The sequence below is a fragment of the Siphateles boraxobius genome, unplaced genomic scaffold (assembly GCF_051911475.1).
Source record: "Siphateles boraxobius isolate OS27281-9 unplaced genomic scaffold, OSU_SipBor_1 16, whole genome shotgun sequence".
NCBI classification, from domain to species: domain Eukaryota; kingdom Metazoa; phylum Chordata; class Actinopteri; order Cypriniformes; family Leuciscidae; genus Siphateles; species Siphateles boraxobius.
The window spans coordinates 14,824,664-14,837,952 of NW_027508766.1; the positions used below are offsets into that span (position 1 = coordinate 14,824,664).

At 37.8% G+C, this 13,289-nt stretch overlaps 1 protein-coding gene across 8 annotated transcripts in view; it reads left to right on the forward strand.

Annotated features, from left to right (window-relative positions):
* Positions 1–13,289, forward strand: part of rasgrf2b (Ras protein-specific guanine nucleotide-releasing factor 2b) — an 84,526-nt gene that overhangs the window by 47,307 nt on the left and 23,930 nt on the right. For 6 of the 8 annotated variants that reach the window (XM_077231695.1, XM_077231700.1, XM_077231697.1 and 3 more), the window contains exons 6-15: positions 867–946; positions 1,281–1,474; positions 3,595–3,704; positions 4,631–4,749; positions 7,431–7,591; positions 8,190–8,256; positions 8,692–8,828; positions 10,116–10,198; positions 11,636–11,884; positions 13,163–13,255. In XM_077231695.1, the coding sequence (XP_077087810.1) occupies positions 867–946; positions 1,281–1,474; positions 3,595–3,704; positions 4,631–4,749; positions 7,431–7,591; positions 8,190–8,256; positions 8,692–8,828; positions 10,116–10,198; positions 11,636–11,884; positions 13,163–13,255 (1,293 nt within the window). The remainder of the gene's footprint in view (positions 1–866; positions 947–1,280; positions 1,475–3,594; positions 3,705–4,630; positions 4,750–7,430; positions 7,592–8,189; positions 8,257–8,691; positions 8,829–10,115; positions 10,199–11,635; positions 11,885–13,162; positions 13,256–13,289) is intronic. The other 2 variants (XM_077231698.1, XM_077231701.1) reach the window with 2 other exon arrangements.

Consider the following 13,289-nt stretch of genomic DNA (forward strand, 5'->3'; position numbering starts at 1 on the left):
TGCTTTTGTTAACACTCAGTTAGGTTTAGGGGAAGGTTTAGTGTAGGTGGTATGTTATTTTTGAACGCAACCACTCACTGGACATTTAATTTCTGGACTGCCGCGATATACAACAACCAGCATAAATAAATGTTGCAAGATTCACATTCATCCTGATATGGATAAAACTGAACACTCTTTTAGTGCCACTCACCAGACATTTTACTTTGAAAGTGTAGCGAAAAGAAGCAATGCAATATTTTGCATTAATGCCACAGGCACATTTTTTAAATGAACTTGGGTTGCAAAATATGTATACAAGAGAGCCTCAGCGTTGACACAAAATCACTGCATGGTGTGACAGCTTGTTTGCATGTTGGTTTGGACAATCCATCCACATCCTTCTGCGACAGATATAACAAGTAATATTACCAGGGTTCAAAGTAAATTTTTATTTAAGTCATTTTAAGTAATTTAGAAGATGACACCTGCCATTTTTAGTAGATGATCATCCTTCTTATTAGAAAAAATAGTTTAAAAATGTATAGTTATCATAATTAGAACACATAATGTTCCTAATGTAATGTGGACTGGTGGTATTTTCATTGTTTTTGATACATCTCATTCAGATGTACTGATTATGTTACTTTTAAACCTAAATAAAACATCCTACAGATGTTTTAAAAATGTAGTTTAACCTAACTAGAACAAAAATACAACAATGTGCTTACTGGTGAGATAATTTTTTTTATTTGCCTTTAGCACAAAGTGAATGTTACGTTTTTACCCTGGTACCATGAAATAAGCAGATTCGTGTGATATTTAACTCATTATTTTTAATGGGCTGTTGTATTGATACAACAATATCTTCTTCTTTTTGTCCTCAGTGAGACAATCATGTTTCTGCATGAAATATTCCATCAAGGATTGAAGGCGAGGATAGCAAACTGGCCTACACTGGTTCTAGGTATGTCATGATCGTTACGTTTTATCTCTCAGAAAGCTAATTACCACACTCAGGAAAAGCTATTCAGAACATCCCACCGACAAAGACAGCACATTGCAGGGTAACACTAACATCAAGGACAAGCCGTTTCCACTGACGCACAGCATCTCAATCAAACCCGTCAGTGACGCCTGATTTTCTCCTATCTCACGGTATACAGACACACACACGTCCGAAACAATGGTAGCCAGACAAAAAGCCCGCCAACATCCTAAACCTCAGATAAGCATTTTCAAGCGCTGCTGTGAATAAAAGAAAATTTTTAATGACTTTGACTTTGTTTTCTCCTTTTTAGCGGATCTTTTTGATATCTTGCTGCCAATGCTCAACATCTATCAGGAGTTCGTGAGGAACCACCAGTACAGTCTTCAGGTTCTGGCAAACTGTAAGCAGAACCGGGACTTTGACAAACTCCTGAAGCAGTATGAATCAAACGCTGCGTGTGAGGGGAGGATGCTGGAAACCTTCCTCACGTACCCCATGTTTCAGGTGCTGCTCTCGTACTCTCATTAGTGTCTTATTTAATTCTAGCCTGATCACTGAAGAGCTTGATTTGTTCAATTAATTTGAACTGCTACTGGGAATTGCCTGCTTGTGTTTCTACAAACAAGAAATAGTTTTTTCATAAACTATTTGACCGAACTCTTCAAACTCCCTTATAAAGAGGCTCATTTATCACTTGTGCAGGGGCGGTCCTAAAAAATATTTATGGGGTGGCGAGAGGGAGGCAGGAATTTTTGAGGGGTGGCAACATATGGCAGACGTATATACTGAATTTAATCACAGTTATCACTGTTTGATGAGAAATGGTATGTACACACTACAAAAGGGCACAGACTGCAATTTACAAACTCATACAGACAAACTCAGTCTCATGGAATCAATGTCTTGCACTTGAGGTTTCACGTGAAACAGTTCATATTAGGAGTAAGCAGGGGTTAAATTGGGATTTATTATGTGGGGGCCGGTGTTCTCCCTAGGGGGGTCCGGGGGTATGAGGGGATTTAAAAAAAAAAAATCAATTAAATGGCACTTTCTGGAGAGTTTTGTGCAAAGAAATGGAGAAATTGAGTATTACATGATATGTGAAAAACTGCAAGGTTAAAAGCATACACTTTGCATTGTTGTAGTATCAACAGGTATTAGGACATTCAGCATTTACATTACTGTTAATCAATCATCACTTGATTACACATTGTATTACCTTGTTATGATATAGTGACCCATACAATGTGCCAAACATAATGTGCCACATGAAGAGACAGTGCAGCATGACAGTAGCAACAGCTGAGAAGATTCAGGTCTGTGGTGACCAGGTCCACCTCACACACACTTCCTTCTCCCATTCTCTCTCTTGACTACTACAACACACACACACACACACACACACACACACACACACACACACACACACACACACACACACACACACACACACACAGCCTACACTGCATCATTTCACATCCAGGTATGCACAAGTCACAACAATTTTAATCAATCTATCCTTGTGGAAAGGTTGCTTGGTAGCTAAAAGTAGGTCTAGCAAGTCTAATATTTCTGTAATTCACACAGATCAAATACAAATATGCTGACTGAATAGATTGCTAGTTTATTTTGAGTAGCCAGCTAGCAGTTGCGCTTGGCAGTTTGCTGATAATCCGGTGTCTGAAGTAAAATACTCAAAACATCTCCTGTGAAAAATCATCACATGGTCAACCTAGTCTTGGTTATTTAATTTTTATTTAATTTAATCTTATTTTCCTTACCTTGTCATTCAAGGCCAGGGCACTTTTTGTACATTTCTGGAACTTTTGCGCGCTTCCACATCCTGCGCAACTACGGATCTCCCAGGAACATTCATTACATATTGCTGCGTACATTTATCCGTGTCACCTAGATGCGCGTGCGCGATCATGGTCGACTGACAACGAGATTAAGTCCCGGCCCAATTTAACCACTGGGAATAAGTGACCATACAATGTCACCTCACGAAATAGGAGATAGAAGTATGATAGAAATAAGGGGCATTATCATAGGAAAAACATTAAGGTAAGACACGGGTGATGAGTGGCAGATGTGTGAGAGTTATCAAATCAGTCTCTTGCCGCTCTGACGTAATCTCGTGCTGCATTCACTGCAGTCGGACATTGGAGATTTGCGCTCGTAAATTGTCAAATTGGCCACAACTTTTAATTTGTTGCTGCCAACTGGGGTGGCAGCAGGAGTGGCAAGGCTTTCTTTTAGGGTGGCATTTGCCACCCCATGCCCCCCCGGTAGATCCGCCCCTGCACTTGTGGAAGCCTGATGTATCTTAATTCCTCAAATATTTGAGGGAATCAGCTACCAGACAGAATCTGTTCTGTAGACTTTTTTTTAAGGTCATTTTTGGGTAAAATCTGTAGAATTAAATGGAGTTGAAAGTACTAGACTCTTGGATGAAAGCATTATCAAATTATCCTCAATATGTAAGTAACGAACAGATATGGAGCGAAGGATCTTTAAACCTTGGTTGATTGATGGACCGACATTCTGTGGGCGCAGATTCTCTCACTTTCTTTGTACACTTTCACTCTTTACAGTGTTTCTCTCTTTGTACGATTGATTGACAGATTCCTCGTTATATCATCACTCTCCATGAGCTACTGGCTCATACACCTCATGAGCATGTGGAAAGGAAAAGTCTAGAATTTGCCAAGTCCAAATTGGAGGAACTCTCCAGGTGAGAAAAGCACCCTGAGGTGAATTCACTAAAAAGTTGCACATTGTATTTAAGTGCAGTAAACCTTTTTCTTTTTCACTAACTACCACAATCCTATGTTACCATACATTTAAAGGGTAAGTTTGGCGGTTTACAAGTAAAGCCCTGTTTTAAGATCGTTTCTGATGAAATTGAACGGTTAAGATTAAAATTTGGACACATGCTGCTGTCCCGAGAATTTTAGGTTTTTGCGCCCCCCCCCCCCCCCCTATACAATGGTTTCATAGGGGGACTGGAAAAATCATTCATAAAAACGCATTAAACTTTAGTTTACAACGACGTGAACTCACCGAGTGGTCTGGGGTGTGCACTGATATGCTCACACAAAAATCGATGCAAAAGATGCTTTCTAACAGGTTTTATCGTCGTTTTTGGAAGAATGTTCAGTTGTGAGGCGTTGGAAAAATAGGTCCACAGTTTTACAACGAATGGTAAAACACCTGTTGGAAAGCATCTTTTGCAGCGATTTTTGCGTCAAATAACACTGCGCTTATTCGGCTGTAGAAAAGCAATAAAAATTTATTGAAAAGAGAACATATTGATCATGGAAAAAGTCAATGATCAACAGAATTCCTTTTTAATCATGCATTTATATACATACGGTACATTACATTTTGAATCACAATTAAATTGTAATTGATTTATTTGAATTCCTTTAGTGAATACTTTGGCAAAACAAGGCAGACAGTTGCAAATAACTTTAGCTTAGTGACTTCCCCCCTGACTGTTTTTAACATGGGCATTATGTAGTAGTTGTAAATACGTTACACTTACACTTTTAAGTGCTACTTATATCCTGACACTTCTCATCGAAGTGGCAAAAAGTAATAGGGGGAATTTCTCACATTTTCATTTGTCACAAAAGTGTCATGTTTGCATTGTTCCAGGGTGATGCACGATGAAGTGAGTGACACAGAAAACATCCGTAAGAACCTGGCTATTGAGCGCATGATCGTGGAGGGCTGTGACATCCTCCTTGACACCAGCCAGACGTTTGTGAGACAAGGTGAGTTGTTAACAACTTGAGCTGCCACCTGCCTGACACGCTGACAGCGACAGATTTGGTTTGAACCCCTCAGCTTCTGAATAATTTATCATTTTAGAATTGGACAACATTGTCTCCTGGCATGACAGATTATTTGATGTTTTCAGTCGGGTGTTTTATAATGTATTAGAATCCACCTCTGTAACAGAGAAGAGGAAAACCGAGTTGGGGAGTATCTGCATGGAATGTGTGGAATAGGAAATGACATAATTTCACAATGATAGTTCAAAGTTCATGTTCTTTTGTAGAATGAGTGACAGGGAAAGCAATTTCTGTTGTTGACATTTAATTTGGTTCATCTCATATTTTTAAAACCCAAAGCCCCATGAGTCCGTGTGAGAGGATTTATCATTATTATGATTTCAGCTCAAGACAATATATTCAGAAAGCATTTTACTTCCGTATTGGATTCTTTCTGCAGGATCCCCACATTATAAAATAGTGGCTTATGTTAATTTTTTTAACAAGTGCGAGTTCCTAAATGTAATTACGGGAGGAATGATTCCATCTAATCTTTTATTTCAAGTCCGGAGCATATAAGCAGCCGCTCACCTTGCTCCGGCATCCGCTGTTTTGGCATCCCTCCACCTCCCCAACTTCACCAACATAATTTAGGCATCTTCTTACCAGACTCATCTTCCAACCATTAGTAGTCCCACTGGGGGATATATCTTAGCTAGAGTTGAAGCTGCTTCCTTGAGCTCCACCACTGCAGACAGCAAGCCAAATACGTTTAACCTTAATAGCTTAAAGATTATATTCGCAAACGAATTTGTGAAGTACCCTTATTCTTTCTGTCTGGTTTATATCTCATCAGCTCAAATCATTTGAGATCCTGATTTCCAACAGTAATGCGCAGCAAACATAATCTGTAAAACAGGTTGCATCGCTTCCGTTTCAGGTCTTTTGTATGTGCTTTGTTAAATTTAGAGCTGTTTTACTCGAGATGCCTTCAGAGGAGCTGCCAAAGATGAGCGTAACCAATGTCCATCATATACGCAGATTGATATCTAAAAGTTTTTCATTCTTCTTCTTCTCACTAATATTAAAAAATGTATATTAAAATTGAATGAAAGAACTAACTAGGTTAGCTGATTACCTTAAAAGTCAATAGATATTATCGTCAGTTTGTACTGCTGTTAACACTTTCTACAACTAGTGGATGCGATAAGACCTGTTTGTTCATGTGACGTTCAGGATAAAGGCTATACAGGATTTGCAAAAAGGTAATTATTGAACGATGGGGGAGTTAAACATTTTATTGGACAGAAAACTTAAGTTTCCCTTTTCACATTTAACAGGGTGTTTCTCAAAGGCATAGCAGAAATAAAATAGACATTTCATTTTAAAAGGTCATTCATTCAAACAGCAATCTGCAGTGTGACAAAGCGACCTGAAGTCTATGAGAGTTTTTGATTTCAAAATATATTAGCAACAGCAACCATTGATTTGACTGTTTGAGTTGTCTCTATCCACATACAGTAATATAATAAAAAAAATTATTTCATGCATTGATAATTGTTCATGTTGTTGATGATGATGCACTGTTCACTGCTACAGTTTATATACAAATGCTTTATCTCTCCAGAATGTTTTTTTTTTTTGCAACAATAAAACTGATTCCTTGTCAAAATATAAATAAGAAAAATAAAACATAAGGACAAATACTTGCTTCTCTGAAAATCTGGAATCTCTTCAGCATTTAAAATGTGTCTACAGCAAAGATGTTTTTGTCCTCTTGAAATGTTAATCTCATATAAGCAAAATTAATTTATTAGGATACCTTAAAGAAAGTTGCCAGTGGGAAAACACTAAAAAGGTAATTTTGAACCTGTTTAAATTAGATTGAATTTAAATGATATATTTCCAAGTTCATATAATAATAAGAATAATATAATTATTGGAATTATTCTTACTAAGTTAGCCGTCTGCCCTCGAATCGCTCGCGTGGTACTTTGATGACATACGTCATAGTGATGTGGCATTGGCGCTGTCTCAAGTCGGTCAAAATTTCTAACCGGCGTGCTCTGCTTCCAGTCAGACGTGGATCGGTCTGTGGAGCGCTGCATGAAGTCAAACACACCTACAATCATGAGCTCAAACAAAACATGACACTAACATGCAGCCAATGAGAGCTCTCCCCAACTGCGTGTCCACACAAAACATGACAAACATGAAAGCTACTCATAACAGGACAACATGAAAGCAAGCGCGCGATTAAATGAGCATAATTGTCCGAACAACGATACCAAGCCGAAACCAAACCAAACCGAAGTGCTGGGATCCCGGATACAACATCACACATGGATGAAAGAGTGTACGGCACGAGTGAACACAAAACTGCACCAAACTAAGAATTAGCTAGACCGAAGTGACAGAAACCTGACAAATTTGTCTTAGTAGGAATTTCCTGGACCGTGGCTTATGAGATCTGAATATTATTTCTTATTATTCTTTTCCCTCCATGTCCTGATTGAAAATCTGCCATTTTCTTTTCTTGTAGTCTTTTGTTCAGTGGTAAACGTGTCTTTTATCTTCATTTATCATTTGTGCTGATGTGCTGCTGTGGCTCTGTTGTCTCAACTTGACGTGTCATTCTCTTTCACATTTTCAATTTCTCTTTCTTAATGTCTTTTTCTCAGGCTCTTTGATCCAGTTGCCTTCAGTGGAGAGAGGGAAGCTCAGTAAGGTGCGACTTGGCTCTCTCTCGCTCAAAAAAGAAGGAGAGAGACAGTGCTTCCTCTTCACCAAGCACTTCCTTATCTGCACACGCAGCTCGGGAGGCAAACTTCACCTGCTCAAAGTACGCACACGCACACAGAGTAAATGCAACCCGAGAGAAAATAACATTTACAGTATACTAGTCATTCAAAAAAAAAAATTTTTTTTTTAAATGTCATCCTCTCTATCTTTTGTGAAACTAACCCCTGATGATCACTAAACTAGAAACCCAGAAGCAAATATTTGATAATTGTAACGATGCAGCCCATGTGCATATTATTGCATAACACTTCTCATTTGTGCTTCTTTAATTGACCGGGTCAATCCACAGACACAATTTCTGAAACTGAATTTCCTCATAAGCCTCATATGGGTGTAACTCTTTAAAAAAAAACTATTTATACTCCTTTTGTAAAACTAGTATAATGTCAATTTCTCAAATTCAACAACACCTTGTTTTTGTTTGCCAGTTAAATAATTACAAGTTATAATAATTATTTGGTGATCACCAAAGCAAAATGAGAGTTATGAGCAAACAATACAAAGGCTTTAGAAAAACACGACTGAAATGTCATTGTACATTCAGATCCATCACAAACCCATTATTCTAACAAACCATCAATATCAGGAAACTCTCCCTTTGTGATTAACCTCTCATCTTAATGGTTTGACTCTGGCAGCAAGGTGGTGTGTTGTCCCTGATTGAGTGCACTCTAATCGAGGAGCCTGACGCCAATGACGAGGATGGTGAGCCTGTTTCTTTCATGCACATTTTCATAAACATCAGCACAGATGATTGGAGACATGCATCATTAGTTATATATTGGCTATTATTTATATAGTGCTGGTTAATTAACTGTTATAAACAGGTCAGAAAAGAGTCAAAACTGCCTGCTGTTTAAATGTCAAATGGGCAGAGATGATAATTGTCATGCATTGATTTTCCACTTGAGGGTATAGAAAGAGACCCATGGGCTAATTCAAAACTGCATCACAATGACCCTCTCATGATCCCTTTATTTGGTCCCTAAGTGCTTATTTAATAAACATCACCATCATTACTGTGTTTCTAAGTAGAAATCCCTTCAGTTCAATTAGTTTGTATTGCCATTGTTATCTTGAGTGATTCCATAGGACTGATAGTTAGGATTTTGTTCATTTGTAACCTTCTGTTTTTTTCAGCTAAGAATTCAGGGCAGGTCTTTGGTCACCTGGACTTTAAGATTGTGGTAGAGCCCTCAGATGCTCCTGCTTTTACTGTAGTGCTACTGTCGCCCTCCCGTCAGGAGAAAGCGGCCTGGACCAGCGACATCAGCCAGGTGAGAGAACAGAGAAGCCACTTGTAATCAGCGGCTCCTTTTCGGCATTTACAGTGAACTGCTCATGGTTATTTCAAGGTGACACTACTGTTCAAAAATTTGAGGTTGGGAAGATTTTTTAAATGTTTTTGCAAGGAGTCCCTTATGCTCATCAAGGCTGCATTTATTTTGTTTAATTAAAAATACATTAAAATTAGTTCAAAATATTATTACAATTTAATGTAAGTGTTTTCTATTTTAATACATTTTAAAATGCAATTTATTCCTGTGATGTCACAGCTGAATTTTTAGCATTATTATTCCAGTGTCACATGATCATTCAGAAAGTTCAAAAGAAGAACATTTATTTGAAACAGAAACATTATTGCAAACAGTTTTTTTTGCTGGGCTTAATCACAATACATTCTGGGTTTGCTTTTTCCAAGAAGGATACATGTGATGCTGCCTTATAATATGGCCGAAACAAGCCTTATGAGCCAGCATAAGTAAGATTTTTTATTTAAAAAACCTTCACCTTGGGATCATGCTTATGGTGCCTATGTAGACAGCTCACTATGTTTTGGAATAGTGCATTTATTTTGTAACTTTATAAATGTCTTTAATATCACTTTTGATTCATTTATTGCATCCTTGCTGAATAAAACTATTCATTTCTTAAAAAAAAAATCTTACTGACACCAAACTTTTGAACAGTAGTGTATATATTATCATTATTCTGAATATGCTCACTGATAAACCTGGTCAGTGCTGCGGCATGGTTGTTAATTCATGTGTTGTAGATGCAGGTTCAAAACTAGCCTGCTTAATTTCCCATATCTAGCTACAACCCTGTCTCTCTCCACTCTCCTGTTGATTAAAGGCATACAAAGGCAGATTCATATAAATTATAACAAATAACAGTGCCTGACACCTCATCTATAGTTTGTGCAATTGTTCTGAACCATAAAAATGCCCTATAGCCTTTAAAAACAAAAATGATAATGGCTATGCAGGAGCACTGGAACAGCTAACCACCACCTCACTGAAACTTCACACCATATTCAAGATCCATGAGGTTAAGACTTGTTCCTGGAGGGGAACACTTTGTACTTGTGGACGGAACTTGGCTTACTGATGAACCCACAATAGTTGTCCCTCTGTCCTTGAACACCTCCCAGTCTCTTATATACACAAAGAAATGACATTATGTCCATGTGTTTAATGACTAGATTAATTGTGTTGTTGCTTATACTGTGTTCCTTGTTTTAAACTCTCTCTTCATTTAAATTTCTACTCTCTGGAATGTAGTGCATCGATAACATCCGCTGTAATGGCCTGATGACCAGCGTGTTTGAGGAGAACTCAAAAGTCACAGTGCCGCACATGATTAAGTAAGTCAGACCTGGGTTTATAAAGGAACAATGTGTGTCTTAAGGCACCGACACTACAAGATAATCGGGGCCGATTTTGGACTCTTTCCATCAATCCTAGGTAAAGTTCTGATTATCTTGATGCTTGTACAGATTATCTTATCAGATTTATGGTGTGAGGTGTGTTAAGTGTGATTGAATCTGCTCGGGAAGAACGTCGGAACCGCACGATCTCAAATCATAAATATCCACCATGTTGAATATTAACAATCAGAAATCCTGTTGTTTTGGGAGAACCTTGAGGACAAACACACTCTGCAGATTGTCACGCTGAACGAAACGATACCAAATCAGAAAGCGAGGTGACGGAAGATGGAAACATAATACAACTTCATCCAAACCTTTTTATTTTTTTAACGCAAATTTTCTCTAAAAAGCAGTCCAACACTATTATCGCTATTACACTATTATTCCTCTTGCCTGTTTGTTTCCTCTAAAGTCACGTTTGACCACGCGAGTTCATAGTCGGGACTCTGGTTGTTTGAGAGTGGAATCTGTCCACACACTAGAGGAAAAAAACAATTAGATCTATGATTTTCTATCGTCATGTTTGTGGTCTCTCACATTTTGAAAATCTGATAAGATTTAAAAATATCTTGTAGTGTGGGTCAGCCTTTAATTTCCATGGGTCAGTGTATTGTACTTATAGAAGCACTTCCACTACATGTTCATACTAAATTTAGGCCAGTAACACCCCATGTACACATACACGTGATTTTGATTTCATCTAGTAAAAGACCAAATGACTAAAAATAGCATTTCCGTTTACCAAAAATCTAAATTTGGAAATGATTAGACCTTCAAATTCAGTAAATCGGTTAGCCGAGAACAGCATCTTGCTTACAGCTTGTTTTGGAGGCACGGTGAACATGCACTGAAGCCCTGCTCCGGCACATTTGTGCAAACACATCTGTCCAAGCTTAACATCGGAGTGACAGAGAGGGCATGCAACTGGGACTAATTTCCCTCCCTGCTGGAAAATATGTTGGCACTACCAGTCCAGGAAGGATGCGGCATTTCAGTGCAACTGTCCAACTGGCAAAAAGGGCCTTAAGCAAAAAAAAAAAAAAGCAAAACATTTTTTTTTTGTAGTTGTCCTTTTTAAATATACAGATTATTTGATATTTTAAATCATTTTAATATTCTACTTGTGGATTAATATAAAGCTTCTAAAAGTTGTCTATTAAAAAGTAGAAAACAAATAATGTATACTGTATATTATTATTATTAGTCAACAAATCTAGGTTACATTTGGACTAGTTAGCTAACATATTTAGAATTAATATCAACTGTGATATCAGTGCATCTCCACCAGTTTTTCATAACATCTCCATCCGCCATCAACATAAATGCACAGTATACAGACCGTAAAGATGCTTTGGTTGTGCTCTTCATTAGATCTGATGCGCGTCTCCATAAAGATGATGTTGACATTTGCTTCAGTAAGACGCTCAACTCCTGCAAGGTTCCTCAGATCCGCTACGCCAGCGTGGAGAGGCTGCTGGAGAGGCTGACCGACCTGCGCTTCCTCTCCATAGACTTCCTCAACACCTTCCTGCACACCTACCGGATCTTCACCACTGCCATCGTGGTCATGGAGAAACTGGCTGACATCTACAAGAAGCCTTTCACATCCATACCAGTCAGGTAATGGAGCTCTCAAAGGGGTTAAAAGTCACCGCTAGACCTAAAAAAAAATGTCCAAAATATATCTCAATTTTTTTCTCTTTAGTCTGAAATAACTTAAATGGCAATTTTTTCAATCCCTCATTTCAACCAACAGCCATTGTTGTCAAGTAGATTTCAAATGTTTAATGCAAGTATACTAATAATGTACTCAAAAAATATTTTTTAATAATAGTTATAAACAGCTATTACAGCTGTTTTAACCTATATACAATTTTACTGAAAAATATATATCATTTATAAATAAATATTGCATTGAGACTTCTGTTAACATTTTTGAGAGATGATGCAAACACATTGTATAATCAATTAAGTTTTAAATCGATTTATTGAAACGGAAAGTTCAAACTGTCAAACTAACCAACTCTAATAACATTTTTACCACTGAAGTTTAAATCAAAGACACTCATATCTGTGTTGACACCCGACACAAAAAGGTGTTAAAAAGACAGTCACAATGCTTCTAACTTTTATATGGGCTTTAAAAAATATATATGTAGCGAAGGGTGCTGCGTATTGTTATTTATTTCACAATCTATACAAAAACTGTCATAACCTGTGTCCTTCAATGTAAATCTAAATTGTTGTCCTTACCGCAACGATCAACAGAAAATTTTGTTAATTACTTTGTTTTTAATTTTGCTGCATCATGGTGGGTAACCCAGGTCGGGGTCATTGATCTCATTGGTCCTGCTCCACATAACTATGAAATGTCTTATTGGCTGTAAATATATTGCGTTACACAGCAGTTTTGTATTTAGTGTGGACAGGGAACGTTGGAAACTTGCATAGGCCACAATGTACGAAACTACATTTCTAATCCATTCAAAATAATACAATATATTAACATTCAAATGTTCTGTGAAATTGAAATATATGAAAGAGAGTATACGGGGTATGCATCTAAACCACGGCTGTGAGTGAGCCTGAGTAGTGCATTTATCTCTGCATACAGTTGTGCTCAGATTGAATGTCCTTTCAAATGGAAAAAGGTTTTCTATTCCAAAACCAGGTGTTCTGCCAAGTTAAGTCGGTGCACTTTTAGTAACCTGTACCTAAAAAGCAGCCCTGAAAGTGTTGGTCGTTGAATGTTTTAATATTCTTGTGCAGAATGCAAACACAGCATGTGTACCTCATGTGAAGATATCTGTGGTCAGAGGGTGTCATTGTGAGTGATGTGACGTTTAATGTGTTGTCTCTGATGCTCCTCATCACTCCACCCACTTTGCTGTCACACAGGGTCCAGTATCACTCATTTGATCGCTTATCCATTACATCCATCTGCCCAGACTACAGCCTGAAGATCAGGAAGATGGCACTGGATCAGTCAAAGTAACATACCCATCTCTCTGTTACCGATTCAATT